This window comes from Oryctolagus cuniculus, chromosome 12 (assembly GCF_051225735.1).
Source record: "Oryctolagus cuniculus isolate XC-2025 breed Fujian yellow rabbit chromosome 12, ASM5122573v1, whole genome shotgun sequence".
In the NCBI taxonomy this organism is placed as follows: Eukaryota; Metazoa; Chordata; class Mammalia; order Lagomorpha; family Leporidae; genus Oryctolagus; species Oryctolagus cuniculus.
This window is the reverse complement of record NC_142878.1, coordinates 36,415,859-36,432,624: the sequence shown is the minus strand read 5'-3', so window position 1 is coordinate 36,432,624 and position 16,766 is coordinate 36,415,859. Positions and strand designations below refer to the sequence as shown.

At 40.0% G+C, this 16,766-nt stretch overlaps 1 protein-coding gene across 41 annotated transcripts in view; it reads left to right on the top strand.

Moving 5' to 3' along the window:
* The window catches only part of MIA2 (MIA SH3 domain ER export factor 2), a 116,899-nt gene that overhangs the window by 70,107 nt on the left and 30,026 nt on the right, over window positions 1–16,766 (top strand). For all 41 annotated transcript variants that reach the window (XR_016217370.1, XR_016217369.1, XM_051822174.3 and 38 more), the window contains 4 exons: window positions 286–424; window positions 7,195–7,296; window positions 8,564–8,624; window positions 9,121–9,156. Coding sequence is in view for 39 of the 41 variants with exons in the window: in XM_051822174.3 (XP_051678134.1) it covers window positions 286–424; window positions 7,195–7,296; window positions 8,564–8,624; window positions 9,121–9,156 (338 nt within the window). In the remaining 2 variants the exon portion in view is untranslated. The remainder of the gene's footprint in view (window positions 1–285; window positions 425–7,194; window positions 7,297–8,563; window positions 8,625–9,120; window positions 9,157–16,766) is intronic.

Genomic DNA, 16,766 nt, shown 5'->3' with positions numbered 1-16,766 from the left:
ATGTCTGCCTTTTAAGAAACTTTTCTTAGTGCCTTTTAACTCTTTGGTTGAAAACTAGGTGCTAAATTAGAATGAAAGGTTGAGAATCCTATAAGCAATAATATAAGAAATATTTAGAATAGTACATATAAGTCTTTTAAGTATTGAAAAGTGTTTAGATTTTCTGTTATTGGAGAGAGTTTGACTTGTTATTAATTTATAATTTTTGGTATATTTTATCCTTCTCAACTGTTATTGTATAACTCAAAATATTTACCCTTTATTATGATCTAAAATTTTCTGTAGAGCATATTAAAAATCTCCAGACTGAACAAGCATCTTTGCAGACAGAAAATGCACAGTTTGAAAGTGAAATTCAGAAGCTTCAGCAGAAACTTACAGTAATGACTGAACTGTACCAAGAAAATGAAATGAAACTCCACAGGTAATCAAAATTAAACTGATAACTCCATTGGATGGCAAGTAAAATAGTTTTAAAACCATAGGCATATATTGCACATTTAGTTTCTGTGATTACTAAAAGTTCACAATTTGTGATTGGATTTGTTAATTTTTTTTTTTTAAGATTTATTTTACTTATTTGAAAGAGTTACAGAGAGAGGTAGAGACAGAGAGGTCTTCCATCTGCTAGTTCACTCCCCAGATGGCTGCAATGACCAGGTCTGGGCCGGGGCAAAGCCAGGAGCTTCTTCTGGGTCTCCCACATGGCTGCAGGGGCCCAAGCACCTGGGCCAGCCTCTGCTGCTTTCCCAGGTGCATTAGCAGGGAGCTGGATTGGAAGTGGAACAGCCAGGAATTGAACTGGTGCCCATATGGGATGTTGGTGCTACAGGCCGGGACTTTAACCTGCTATGCCACAGCCCAAGCCCTGTTAATTCATTTTTAAGAAATTATTTGATCTTGAAATGCTTTTTTCTTGAAAGAAAATGTTGATATTTGAATTTCTAAGCTAGTTCACAAAATCCTGTTTAACTTCTAGTAAATGAATATTCAGTAAATTATTGTCTTAAACTAAATGATACTGGCAGGTGAGGTCAGGGAATCTGAGTGGAGAACACACTTGATCGCATTATCCTTTAAATTCCATCTCTGATAAATGTAAAACTGATTCCTCTCTCCGTGCAAATTGCTCCTGCCCAAGTGTTCCTTGTCTTGCTAAAGGACAGGATCATTTGCCTGATTCATCAGGGTGACTGCTCAAGCCATCCTTGACTTCTCTTTCTCTTCTGTATCCTGTATTTTAAATAAGCTTTTAGGCCGGCGCCGTGGCTCACTAGGTTAATCCTTCATCTGCGGCACCGGCACCCCAGATTCTAGTCCTGGTTGCTCCTCTTCCAGTCCAGCTCTCTGCTGTGGCCTGGGAGTGCAGTGGAGGATGGTCCAGGTCCTTGGGCCCTGCACCCACATGGGAGACCAGGAAGAAGCACCTGGCTCCTGGCTTTGGATTGGCGCAGTGCACCGGCCACAACGCACCAGCTGTAGCGGCCACTTGGGGGGTGAACCAACGGAAAAAGGAAGACCTTTCTCTGTCTTTCTGTCTCTCATTGTCTAACTCTGCCTGTCCAAAAAAAAGCTTTTAATAACTTTGTTTAAAGTAATCAAGAGGAGCTTCTCAGAAGGACGATTTATTTTGGCTAATGAGTTGGAGGTTCACCATCCGAAATTAGGTGGTCTCATTGATTCAGTCATCTGGTGAGTGTGAACAGTGGAGGGACCATTACACAGTGAACCAGGAAGCAGAGAAATGGGAATCATGCTTTATTTATACAACCAACCCTCTGTAGAACTGCCTTCCCAGGGCAACCCTCTAGTGACCTAAGACATTCTGTTAGGCTCACCTCCTAGACGTCATAATTAGATCAAGTCTCCAACCTTAAGCTACTAACATTAACCATTAACATAAGACTTTGGGGTTTAAATGCATGATTTCAGGGACCCAAATTGTAATATCCTATATTCCTTCTATAATCATATCTTGCCAGTTTTGCTATGGTTTTACTCAGACTGCTTTTTCCTATCCTGCATACTACTACTCTGGTACAGCCATCACCATTCACTACTTGGTTTATTCTGGTAGCTTCTTGAGATCTTCCTCTTTCCACCCTTAGCCTCAAAGAATCCTTCCCTGACTACCTACGTAAAACAGTATTTCCCACTCATTAACCCTTTATATTTCTTTTTCTTTTTTTATTTTTTGACAAGCAGAGTTAGACAGTGAGAGAGAGAGACAGAGTTATAGACTATGAGAGAGAGAGACAGAAAGAAAGGTCTTCCTTCCGTTGGTTCACTCCCCTAATGGCCACCAGGGCCGGCGCTGCACCGATCCGATGCCAGGAGCTGGGTGCTTCCTCCCAGTCTCCCATGCGGGTGCAGGGACCCAAGCACTTGGGCCATCCTCCACTGCCTTCCCGGGCCACAGCAGAGAGCTGGACTGGAAGAGGAGCAACCGGGACTAGAACCTGGGGTGCTGGCACAGCAGGCGGAGGATTAGCCTAGTGAGCCATGGCGCCGGCCTAGCCCCTTTATCTTTCATCTTATGGCTTTATTTTCCTTCATAGCCCCTATTGTCCTTTAATGATTGCTTTTTTTCATGTTTCCAGCATTAAAGGCAAGCTTCATGACAGAATCATTTGATTTTCTTCTCGTCTGTATTCTGAATGTCTAAAAACTATATGAGCTACATGATAGCTGTCAATAAATATTTGTTGAATATATGAATAAATATGTTTAGTGAATTTTATATGTTGGAAATAATAGTGTGTGCATGTGTCTGCTGATGCCTGAATGTACAGGTACAGAGAAGACCTTTGAGATACCTATTTGGAGACTCCGATTTTCAAATATCACTGTAGCATATATTTTTCATCATAAAGGGCAGTAAAATGTAACAGTTTCAGCTCCCTTTAGGAGCTTGATGAAAGTCATTCTGATCTATCCTAATTATTTATAGATTCTGTTTGCAAATTTGCTTATTTGCTAAGATTTATTTGTAATCCAACATCAATACTTACCTTTCTTTACCATTTCATGTGCATGCTCAGGACTACAGGAAATTTGAGCTGCTCAGTGTATATATTTTTCCAGCCGAGTTTGAGCAAGGCAACACTTGTTTCAGTTCTCATTCTATAAATGTCTTTTTCAGAGTGTATATATAGTGCCACATTTTGGTGCTTTTTGTTAGTAATTTAACTATTTAAATGGTCTCCATGCATAGTGTTGAAGTGCCACCTAGTGTTCCTAAGCACAGGAAGGCTATGATGTTTTTACAGAGGAAGTAGGTGTGTCAGATAAATTTTGTTTAGGCACCAGGTATGTATTAAATGTCTTGAAAGAAGCACACATAAAACAAGGTTATATATTGGTTGGCTAATTAAAATGTGTGACCAGAGGCCAGCAGGAACCAAGCCTTGTATTATCCCTAGGAGCAATGATACAATGTTTGCTTATTCAGAATTAAAAAAAGAACATTTAAAAGAGGCAGAGATCTTCCATCGACTAGTTTACTCCCCAGATAGCTGCAACAGACGGGGCTGGTACAGGCCAAAGCAGGGGGCTTCATCCAGGTCTCAGGGGTCTAAACACTTGGGCCATCTTCCTATACTTTTCCCAGGCCGTAGATAGGGAGCTGGATTGGAAATGGAGTAGCTGGAACATGAACCGGCATCCATATGGGATGCTGGAATCACAGGTGGCAGCTTTACCTCCTACACCACAGTGCTGGCCCCTTAATTCAGGATTTATGGTGACTTTATAGAATGAAACCAGCACAAAAATGAGAATATATTTGGAAACTGGTAGAGAATATTAATGCTCCATTAAGAAAAGGATGCTGGTTGGTTAGTTAGATTCATTCACTGCCAAGCTACATACCTCAACTCATGCTTTGGGTTCAATTCAGAATTGAAAAACTTGATGTTCATCATGGACCTCTGGCCATTTGGGATTGCTCAGGATGTGAAAGAAAAATGAACTTGATTAAATGGAAGAGTAGTATTATGGCCTCAGCATTTCAGTCAGTAAAGCTAGAAATGGGCTCGTCTTTTGAAGTCAGGATGAAAGATATTCTAAGTAAAATTTGTACATAACAGGGATTATGTGAGGTGAAAGAAATACTTTTTTTTTTTTTTTTGACAGGCAGAGTGGACAGTGAGAGAGAGAGACAGAGAGAAAGGTCTTCCTTTGCCGTTGGTTCACCCTCCAATGGCCGCCGCGGCCGGCGCGCTGCGGCCAGCGCACCGCGCTGATCCGATGGCAGGAGCCAGGAGCCAGGTGCTTTTCCTGGTCTCCCATGGGGTGCAGGGCCCAAGCACCTGGGCCATCCTCCACTGCACTCCCGGGCCACAGCAGAGAGCTGGCCTGGAAGAGGGGCAACCGGGACAGAATCTGGTGCCCCGACCGGGACTAGAACCCGGTGTGCCGGCGCCGCTAGGCGGAGGATTAGCCTAGTGAGCCGCGGCGCCGGCCAAGAAATACTTTTGAATGTGTCTTTGGAACAACAAAAAAGTATGTGGTTAATTACAGAATTTTAAAGAGTAGTGTTTTAAAATTTCAAAGAGAAAATGTTTTTTTTCTGTAGCTTCTAAAAGTGTATTCTAGCTGTGTGTATTCTTTACATTGTGATTTCATTTATTAGTTTGGAATGTTTTGAATCCCCAAAATATTATATATGTCATTCTTGCCCTTAAACTATTTACTAATTAAATTCAATAAATGATGCTACTGGTTATTCTTTGGAGTAGAATATAAAAAGTTGATAGTACTGGTAAAATGTTAAATTTAAATTCTTGCTTGTGTACAGTATACTTCAGCTTCAGTCATTCTCTGAATGGTGGCTTGCTGTTTCTCATAACTGGTGTGGTGCACTACTAGCATGTCTCCAAATTTAATACTGGAGAGAAGTGAAATGGTAGAACCTAGAAGTTTGCTGTGTCGCTTTAATATTTGAAGTAAGGTTTGACTGCTTTTTAGTCATCAGGTTTTCTTTCACAGTGTCACTTTTAATAGACCTGTTCAAATTCGTGCAGAGGATTCATAGACTTCATCTCTCAGCTGGAGGGGTGTCAAAAAATTTCTGGCCATCTGCAGTTTATACAATCTGTAAAAACACCCTTCTCTTCCTTATCTGTGCTTATTATAGTTTCATGAGTTTCCTAAGGAGATGACTTTATTTCTTATAATACCTGTGGAATGACTGACCTAGGGGGAATGCTTTCTAAGCAATAGGTGTGTAGAATATAAAACATTTACTAAGGCCCTGAAGGATTTCTGTAGTGGTTGCTCCCCAGAGTTCATAAAGGGTCAGAGACATCCACTTAGGATTCCAAATATTTTTTCTTGTGTGTTGTTCAGTAAATATTTCTTGAGAAGCTAGTGAATGAATCAACATGGGTCGTGTAGTGTCAAAGAACCACTCTTGTGAGCTCTGTGCCTGGTTCCAATCACAGTCATGTATTGCATACTGGTATTTTGGTTAGCTGTGGATTGTATATACAATGGTGTTCCCATAAGGTTATCTCACTTCATGAACATGGTAGCCGTCTTAGTGTAAGTATACTCTGATATTCACACAATGATAAAATTGCATAATGATGCAATGTTCAGAATTTATTCCCATTGTTTATTTTTTAAGATTTATTTATTTGAAAGGCAGAGTTACAGAAAGGCAGAAAGAGATAGAGTTTTATATATATATAAAGAGAGGAATTATATATATATAATACATATATTATTTATATATAGATAATATATATAAATATTATATATATATCAAAAGAGAGAGAGAGAAAGAGAAAGAAAAAAAAAATAAAGTCTTTAATCTGCTGGTTCACTCCCTAAATGGTTGCAGTGGCTGGAGCTGGGCTGATCTGAAGCCTGGAGCTTCTGGGTCTCCCATGTGGGTGCAGGGGCCCAAGGACTTGGGCCATCTTCTACTGCTTTTCCAGGCCATAGCAGAGAGCTGGATCGGAAGTGGAACAGCTGGGACTTGAACTGGCTCCCATATTGGATGCTGGGACTGCAGGCAGCATCTTTACGCTGTCCCCTGTCCCCACCATTAAGTGACACGTGACTTGACTTAATTTCTCTGTTGTATTTTCATTTTTTTTCGCTGGGAATAGTAGTACCCTTGTAGAACTATTGTAGTCATTAAGTAAGATAGTACATGCAAAGGCCTAAGAACAATCTCTGTTACAATCTAATGACTCAATAGGTTACTTATTAAAAGTATTATTAAAAACTAGGAGAAATGGGCAGTACTAATACTACTGCTAATAACATTTTTTTTTTTTTAATTTATTTGACAGGTAGAGTTATAGACAGTGAGAGAGAGAGAGACAGAGAGAAAGGTCTTTCCGCTGGTTCACTCCCCAAATGGCTGCTACGGCTGGCGCTGTGCCGATCTGAAGCCAGGAGCCAGGTGCTTCTTCCTGGTCTCCCATGTGGGTGCAGGGGCCCAAGCACTTGGGCCATCCTCCACTGCACTCCCGGGCCATAGCAGAGAGCTGGATTGGAAGAGGAGCAACCGGGCCTAGAACCCGGTGCCCATATGGGATGCCGCTGCTGCAGGAGGAGGATTAACCAAGTGAGCCATGGCACTGGCCCAACATTTGCTTTTATGATTTTGTTTCTTGGTGAACTGGCCTGGAAGCCTAATCATTGCTTCAATCACTAATTTTGTTTTTTAGATTTATTTATTTCTTTGAATGAGTTACAGAGAGAGGTTTGACTCCCTAGATGGCTGCAACGGCCAGGGCTGGGCAAGGCTTAAGCTAGAGACAGGGGCTTCATCTGGGTCTCCCACGTGCTTAACCACCAGTTTAAAAATTACTGAAACACAGTTATTAGTGGGTGACTTCTTGTCTAACTAATGTAATGCTTTTATATAGGAAGGCTTGATAAATGTTATATATTCATATGGATTTTATTATTTACCTTTGATATTATCTTTATGATAAATTCACATAGAAAACCCTTGAGACTGTTGTGTTAGCAATATTATGTTAGACACAATACTTTACAATTTGAGTTTATAATGTTAAATCCCACACTAGTAATATTTATGTAGTACCTTTTTTTTTCTTGCATGTGGTGTTTGTAGTGGTAATTATGGGAAGCACCAGTTTTGATACAATTATAAATATATAATTGATTATTTTATGACATGCATTAAAAGAAATATAACACTTTTGTTTTAAGGAAATTAACAGTAGAAGAAAATCATCGGCTAGAGAAGGAGGAGAAACTTTCCAAAGTGGATGAAAAGATCAGCTATGCAGCTGAAGAGCTGGAGACCTATCGGTATCATCTTTTGGGGGTGGGATGGTATCTAAAAACTCATTATTGGAAAAATAATAAAGCAACCAAAAATAAATAGCATGCTTTGTACTACATTTTTTTAATTAATTAATTTATTTGAAAGAGTTACACAGAGAGAGGAGAAGCAGAGAGAGAGAGAGAGAGAGGTCTTCCATCCGACAGTTCACTCCCCAATTGGCTGCAACAGCCAGAGCTGTGCCAATCCGAAGCCAGGAGCTTTCTCCGGGTCTCCCACGTGGGTGCAGGGGCCCAAGGACTTGGGCCATCTTCTACTGCTTTCTCAGGCTATAGCAGAGAGCTGGACTGGAAGTGGAGCAGCCGGGTCTCGAACCGGCGCCCATATGAGATGCCGATGCTTCAGGCCAGGGCGTTAACGTGCTGCGCCACAGCAACGCACCTTTACTACTTTTTAAATTCAAAGTTCTTGCTATTATGTAGTTATATAGAAAATACAAAAAGGAAGAAAATGATTCCCTTTCAGGATTGTGATTTTTAACCATCTCATATTTGAATATTGATCTCTATTATTATTACCAAGAAATTTATGAATAGACACTTATTTCAAGGTCTTTAGTTTTGGGTTCAAATGGGGAAGAATGTGTATAATATTAATTAATTTAGCAAGTGTGCAAAAAAAGAAATATGTTGCATAATTAACATTTTTCAGAAGTGTTTATAAGACTGTAAGTCTAGTTTTCATCTTGGATCACTCCTCAGTTGGTTCAAAGAAATAATAGAAAACCTAGAGAGAAAAAGGGTTAGAGTCAGCTGTATCTAAATAGTTGTGATACTTTATCTTAGGAAGAGTAAGCTTGGGTTTTATCTAAAAGAAGAAATTATCTTGTTAGTCTTATAAAGGGGATGAGTAACTTCTTCTTCTTTTTTTTTTTTTTTTTTGAAAGGTCATTAGTTTCCTATGGTCATATTAAGATTACAGATATCTGAATAAGTCTGCTAGGATCATAGTCCTTAAAATACACACACATGCAGTATAAATCTTTACATGACCTTTGTTTTCGATAAGCCTAAAGAGTAGTACTCTTAAAGTGCAATTAATATTAAAATTAGATCAGGAAGAAATAGATTTGAGAACCTCTCATGTTAACTTCTCAGTATGTGTAGTTCTGGAGTTATTTTATACATGAAGTAGAAAATTCTGGGTGTTTTTAATTAATATTACAATAGTAGAGAGTATAGTCTATTATTGTGATTATATATTAACAGTACAATAATTATTTGCTCTTCATAGAAAGCGAGCCAAAGATCTTGAAGAAGAATTGGAGAGAACCATTCATTCTTACCAAGGGCAGGTATGTGTGTATGTGCTCATAATGCTTATATTTGGATTGATAGAGAATATGACTACTTGATCAGTTGTACACTTCTCTTAAGCTGTTACATGTGGCTGTGAGATGTTTCCACATTTTCAGGTATTCAAAGAATCTTGGATAAAAAATCTTAAAGTTACCATGTCTCCTGCTTTATTGGAAAAGTGGCTTACAATTGACAAAAACAGATCTTAAATCACCATTGGGGTCTCATACTCAGGCTAGTTATCTGTTAATTGATAACTCCTATTGTGGTTGATTATTGAAAAAGAACATAGAGTGGAAGTTTACTAACTAAAAATTTTAATTGCCTTTACATATACATACATAATAGATCATATGTACACGAAAGTTTGCATTAAAATGGTGTTTACTGATGCTTGGAGTATTTTTGAATTTGTGAGTTATGTCCTAAGTCACACATAGATGTGCTTTTTATTTAATAAAAACAGTATTTAATTGATTTTGTTTTTTTCAGATTATGTCCCATGAAAAAAAAGCACATGATAACTGGGTAAGTTTTAAATTCCCTTAATATTTTTTATTTTATTTATTTTTGTTAAATGTGCTTTTTCTTCCAGAAGAAAGAAAAACACTGCACATTTAAGTTAGATGAAAAAAGGTAGTATTTAAAAAATTCACTTAATTTTAACTTCATGAATAGTGAAATTATGTTCCTTGTGCGATAAATACAATGTTATATAACAGTTATTCACAAAATCTCATTTTTCTTTCTTTGCTTTCAGCACATTGTTTCTTTTTTAAAATTTTTTTTTATTTTTTTATTTTTTTGACAGGCAGAGGGGACAGTGAGAGAGAGACAGAGAGAAAGGTCTTCCTTTGCCGTTGGTTCACCCTCCAATGGCCGACACAGCCAGCGCGCTGCGGCTGGCGCACTGCGCTGATCCGATGGCAGGAGCCAGGTATTTATCCTGGTCTCCCATGGGGTGCAGGGACCACGTACTTGGGCCATCCTCCACTGCACTCCTGGGCCACAGCAGAGAGCTGGCCTGGAAGAGGGGCAACCGGGACAGAATCCGGCGCCCTGACTGGAACTAGAACCTGGTGTGCCGGTGCCGCAAGGTGGAGGATTAGCCTAGTGAGCCGCGGCGCCGGCAGGCGATAGCAGCACATTGTTTCTTAAAAAGAGCCTATACTCTCCTAGAGTGATGGAAAGATGTGTTATAGTCATGTTCATGGATTTACATTCTTTTTTTTTTTTTTTTGACAGAGTTAGAGAGAGAGAGACAGAGAGAAAGGTCTTCTTTCATTGGTTCACCCCCTAAATGGCCGCTGTGGCTGGCGCTGCGCCAATCCGAAGCCAGGAGCCAGGTGCTTCCTCCTGGTCTCCCATGAGGGTGTAGGGCCCAAGCATTTGGGCCATCCTCCACTGCCTTCCCGGGCCACAGCACAGAGCTGGACTGGAAGAGGAGCAACTGGGACTAGAACCAGTGCCCATATGGGATGCTGGCGCCGCAGGCAGAGGATTAACTAAGTGAGCCATGGTGCCAGCTCCGGATTGACATTCTTGAGCATTGGATTACCCCTTATTGTAGACCAACTAAAAATTCTCTGGGTCTTTTAACTATTTGTAAAACAATGGGATTGGAGTAAGTGTTAACTAAAATCCTTCTAGTTCTAAAACTCATAGAGCTCTGTTACGTGCTTCTTAGTGTTGAATAACTTGGTGTACATTATAAAAAGGACCATCATGAGAAATAGTTATCTGTGCCCCAGAGGAGCTGTATAAGGAAGTGATGAGGGTGTAGATTCTGACTAATTAGAAGAAGGAGCACTAAGATGTAGGACTGTTGGCAGTAGCTGTCTTTGGAATACCTGTCCCTGGGAGGCTTCAAGGGGAGGCAGTTTGCACAGAAGATTTGCACAGTTTGCACAGTTTGCACATGGGATCTGGAATCAGCCTGACTTGATTGGTGTTCTGGCTTTTTCACCTTTCACTATTTTCCTTATGTATAAGATAGCAGTCTCAATAGTACCTATTTCATTGGTTATTGTGATGATTAATTAAGGCAATATATAGTGGTTTGTCAAGTGCCTAATACATGGTAAACATTAAGTGAATTTTTTTAAAATTATTTTTTTTTTTAAAGGAAGAATTGCAGAGAGAGAGAGAGAGAGATCTTTTTTCTTATTTTTAAGGATTTATTATTTATATGAAAGAGTTACACAGAGAGAGAAGGAGAGGCAGAGAGAGAGAGAGAAAGGTCTTCCATCCACTAGTTCACTCCCCAGTGGTTCACTCTGCAATGGCTGGAGCTGTGCTGATCTGAAGGCAGGAACCAGGAGCTTCTTTTGGGTCTCCCACATGGGTGCAGGGGCCCAAGGATTTGGGCCATCTTCTACTGCTTTCCCAGGCTATAGCAGAGAGCTGGATTGGAAGTGGAGCAGCCGGGACTTGAATTGGTACCCACAGGGGATGCCAGCACCACAGGTAGCGGCTTTACCTGCTGTGTCACAGTGCCGGCCCCATCATGAAGTGAATGTTAACTGCTGTTCATCATTATTGTTGTACAGAAGATTGGTAAATGCTTCTTAGGTATGTTGGAGTGGATCATAGGGTGTGAGAGTAGGTTTATTCAATGTTAAGATCGTTCCCAATTCTAAGAGATATTTTATTTAATTTATTTATTTTTAAATTTTTTATTTAGTAAATATAAATTTTCAAAGTACAGTTAATGGATTACAATGGCTCCCCCCCATAATTTCCCTCCCACTCTCACCCCTCCCATCTCCCGCTCCCTCTCCCATTCCATTCACATCAAGATTCATTTTCAATTATCTTTATATACAGAAGATCAGTTCAGTATATATTAAGTAAAGATTTCATCAGTTTGCACCCACACAGAAACACAAAGTGTAAAATACTGTTTCAGTACTTGTTATAGCATTACTTCACATTGGACAACACACTAAGGACAGATCCCACATGAGAAGTAAGTACACAGTGACTCCTGTTGTTGACTTAACAATTTGACACTCTTGTTCATGCGTCAGTAATCTCCCTAGGTTCTAGTCGTGAGTTACAAGGCAATGGAAGCCTTTTGAGTTTGCCGACTTTGATCTTATTCCGACAGGGTCATAGTCCAAGTGGAAGTTCTCTCCTCCCTTCAGAGAAAGGTACCTCCTTCTTTGATGGCCCCATTCTTCCCACTGGGATCTCACTCGCAAAGATCTTCCATTTAGGTATTCCTTTTTTTTTTTTTTTCCAGGGTGTCTTGGCTTTCCATGCCTAAAATACTCTCATGGGCTCTTCAGCCAGATCCGAATGCCTTAAGGGCTGATTCTGAGGCCAGAGTGCTATTTAGGACATCTGCCATTCTATGAGTTTACTGTGTATCCCGCTTCCCATGATGGATTGTTCTCTCCCTTTTTGATTCTATCAGCTAGTATTAGCAGACTCTAGACTTGTTTGTGTGATCCCTTTGACTCTTAGACCTATCAGTGTGATCAATTGTGAACTGAAATTGATCACTTGGACTAGTGAGATGGCATTGGTACATGCCACCTTGATGGGATTGTATTGGGATTCCCTGGCATGATTCTAACTCCACCATTTGGGGCAAGTCCAATTGAGCATGTCCCAAATTGTACATCTCCTCCCTCTCTTATTCCCACTCTTACATTTAACAGGGATCACTTTTCAGTTAAAATTTAAACACCTAAGAATAATTGTGTGTTAATCACAGAGTTCAACCAATAGTACTAGAACAAAACAAAGAGAAAATACTAAAATGGATAAAGTATTACCTTGTACATCAACAGTCAGGACAAGAGCTGATCAATTCACTGTTTCTCATAGTGTCCATTTCACTTCAACAGGTTTCCCCTTTGGTGCTCAGTTAGTTGTCGCCGATCAGGGAGAACATACGATATTTGTCCCTTTGGGACTGGCTTAATTCACTCAGCATAATGTTTTCCAGATTCCTCCATCTTGTTGCAAATGACCGGATTTCATTTTTTTTGACTGCTGTATAGTATTCTGTAGAGTACATGTCCCATAATTTCTTTATCCAGTCTACTGTTGATGGGCATTTGGGTTGGTTCCAGGTCTTAGCTATTGTGAATTGAGCTGCAATAAACATTAAGGTGCAGACAGCTTTTTTGTTTGCCAATTTAATTTCCTTTGGGTAAATTCCAAGGAGTGGTAAGGCTGGGTTGAATGGTAGGGTTATATTCAGGTTTCTGAGGAATCTCCAGACTGCCTTCCATAGTGGTTTAACCAGTTTGCATTCCCACCAACAGTGGGTTAGTGTCCCTTTTTCCCCTCGTCCTCTCCAGTATCTGTTGTTGCTAGATTTCTGAATGTGAGCCATTCTCACCGGGGTGAGGTGAAACCTCATTGTGGTTTTGATTTGCATTTCCCTGATTGCTAGTGATCTTGAACATTTTTTCATGTGTCTGTTGGCCATTTGGATTTCCTCTTTTGAAAAACGTCTATTGAGTTCCTTGGCCCATCTCTTAAGGAGGTTGTTTGTTTTGATGTTGTGGAGTTTCTTGATTTCTTTGTAGATTCTGGTTATCAACCCTTTATCTGTTGCATAGTTTGTGAATATTTTTTCCCATTCTGTCGGTTGCCTCTTCACTCTCCTGACTGTTTCTTTTGAAGTACAGAAATTTCTCAATTTGATGCAATCCCAGATGTTAATTTTGGCTTTGACTGCCTGTGATTCTGGGGTATTTTCCAAGAAGTCTTTGCCAGTACCTATATCTTGCAGAGTTTCTCCAATCTCTCTAATAATTTTTTTAAAAAATATATATGTTTATTTGAGAGTGGAGAGACAGACAGTGGGAGAGACAGAGAGGTTTTCCATCCCCAAATGGCCCCAATGGCCAGAGCTGAGCTGAATCCAGGAGCCAAGAGCTTCTTTTGGGTCTCCCATGCAAGTGCAGGGGCCCAAGCACTTTGGCCATCTTCTACTGCTTTCCTAGGCCATAGACAGAGAGCTGGATTGGAAGAGGAGCAGCCAAGACACCAACTGGTGCCCATATGAGATGCGGGCTCTGCAGGTGGAGGCATAGTCCAGTACGCCACAGTGCTGGCCCCATGCTTTGGTTTTGAGAGTTTGAGTGCAGATTTGTGAGTGAATTAGCTGGGGTTGCTGATGGATTTAGTTTTCTTCACCACTTCTCACCATTTTCTAAATACTTATGTAGATTATTTTTTAAAGATGGAGATTCATTAAATTCTTAGGTGTTCTAGGCACTGTATTTAAAAATATTGTACATAAATTACTCATTTAATCCAGTTAATAATTGTAGATATAATTGCAGATTTTATAGATGAGAAAACAGCTCAAGGTCACATGATCAGAGAGTGAAGGGTGGAGATTGAATTTCTAATCTTTCAGATTCTAAGTCTTGTACATTTTCTGTTACTGTACTTGAATTTGTTGTTCAGTAAATATGACATTAAATTTAAAGACACTGAAGATGTGTCCCTTACATCTCCATGAAAAGATAGTTTTCTGATTTTATAAAAACAATATTTGCTTATTAAAAGTTCAAATCAGAGCAGTTGTTTGGCTTCGTAGTTAGGATGACAGGATGCCTCCATCACATACAGCAGTGTCTTGGTTCAACTCCTAGCTCTAGCTCTTGACTCCAGCCTTTTGCTAATGTAGACCCTGGCAGGCAGTGGTGATGGTTTAAGCGATTGGGTTCCTGCCACCCACGTGGGAGATCTGGATTGATTTCCTGGCTTCCAACTTTGTCCTGACCCAGTTCTAGCTGTTGTGGGATTCGGGAAGTGAAACAGTTGTTGAGAGCTCATTGTGTCTGTCTGTCTGTCTCTCTGTCTTCTCTTTCCTCAAGGAAGTACAAAATGACAACAATAAAAGTTCAGATCATGAAGAAAGGCACAAAAAAGTAATATTGATTACTTTATTGAGCACTTTTAGACTGTAACTCCATCCAGGTCTCCCATGTGGGTGGCAAGGATCTATCACTTCCTGCCTCTGAGATACATTAGCAGGCCTCTTTTACCTGAAGCTCAAACTAGGCACTCTGATATGGGCCATGGGTATCCCAAGTGGTGGATTAGTCTGCTGTGCCACAATACCTACCACAAGCATATATATATTTATACTTAAAAAAAGGACTGTCATTATATTTTACCATTTATTGCCTGCTTTCTTTACTTAATATATTACAGATACTTTTCTGAGACCTTTCACATTTATTAAACCTTTAGTTTGTTTCTACTTTCTTACCCTTATAATTTCAGATGTTACTTTCTTCATTGACCATTTCTTTGCTCCACCTTGCTAGATTTAATCCTTTCTTCCTTTGAACTTACATAGTGCTTTGTTACATGTCCTGTAATGAATATATTGTTATTTACTGTGGTCATTTAAAATGTTTTAAAATTTTTTTATTTATATAAAGGGAGCACATTTTATGTATTTTTAAAAGACATTTATTTATTTGAAAGTCAGAGTTACACAGAGAGAGAAGGAGAGGCAGAGACAGAAAGAGAGGTCTTCCATCCACTGGTTCACTCCCCAATTGGCTGCAATGGCTGGTGCTGCACCGCTCTGAAGCCAGGAGCTTCTTTTGGGTCTTTCCACACTGGTACAGGAGCCCAAGGACTTGGGCCATCCTCTACTGCTTTCCTAGGCTATAGAAGAGAGCTGGATCAGAAGTGGAGCAGCCAGGTCTCGAACTGACACCCAAATGGGATGCTGGCTCTGCAGGCAGTGGCTTTACCTGTTACGCCACAGTGCTGGCCCCATATATACAGTTTTAAGAGCGTGATACTTCTTATCCTATCTTCCCTCCCTTCCTCCCTCGCTTTCACCCTTTCTCCTTCCTTTCTATTTTACATTTATTTTTTACATGACATACTTTCAATTTACTTTATAATCACAAACATAGTCTTCTACTAAACAGACAATTCAACTGGTAGTAAGTAGAAAAACCACTGTTCCTCAGGAGTATAGACAAGGGTTATAAACCATAATCAAATCTTAAAATGTCAGTTTCACACATATACTTTTTTTTGTATTCTGTATATTATTACAAATCAGAGAAAACATGATATTTGTCTTTTTGGAACTGGCTTATTTAAGCATAATGGCCTCCAATTGCATACATTTTGTTCTGAAAGAAAAGATTCCATTCTTTTTTATGCCTGACTGGTATTCCATTGTGTATATATATAAAAATGTGTTTTAAAAATTTATTAGAGAGAGAGAAATGTGTTCATACATGAGTGTGCCTATCTGCTGGTTCAGTCCTCACATACCTACAGTAATCAGGGCTGGGCTGGGTTGACACTGAGAGCTGGGAACTCAATCTAGTCCTCCCATGTGGGTGGCAGGAAACCAAGTGCTTATGCCATTATTGCTGCCTCTTAGGGTTTGAATTGGAATTAGGAGGTGGAGCCAGGAGTTGAACCCAAGTACTCTGATGTGGGACAAGGTTTCTTTTTTTTTTTTTTTTAAAGACAGTCTTTTTTTTTTTTTTTTTTTTAATTTATTTGACAGGTAGAGTTATAGACAGTGAGATATAGAGAAAGGTCTGCCTTCTGTTGGTTCACTCCCCAAATGGCTGCTATGACTTGTGCTGCGCCAGTCCGAAGCCAGGAGCCAGGTGCCTCCTCCTGGTCTCCCATGCGGGTGCAGGCGCCCAAGCACTTGGGCCATCCTCCACTGCCTTCCCGGGCCACAGCAGAAAGATGGACTGGAAGAGAAGCAACTGGGACTAGAACCTGGTGCCTATATGGGATGCCGCTGCTGCAGGCAGAGGATTAACCAAGTGAGCCACGGCGCCGGCCCTGGAACAAGGTTTCTTAACTGGCAGCATAACTGCAAGGCCAAATGCCAGCCCTTACTCTGTGATCATCTTTATTTGTCCTTACTACGAGATTTTTAAGTTCTGTCAGACAGAGACTGTTTCTTTCATTTCTTTACAGAATGCTTTGTGTATTGTGAATTGCTTTGCTATTATGAGTGTTCAATATTTTTATACAGCATTTTAGAGTATAGTATAGTCATTGACTGAAATCACAGTTTGACTTAAGCTTTGGGAACAAGCCAACGTCTCTAAATTGGGGTGGACAGTTTAGAGCAGTAGCAGTAAAGATGCTATTTGGGATACTTGGTC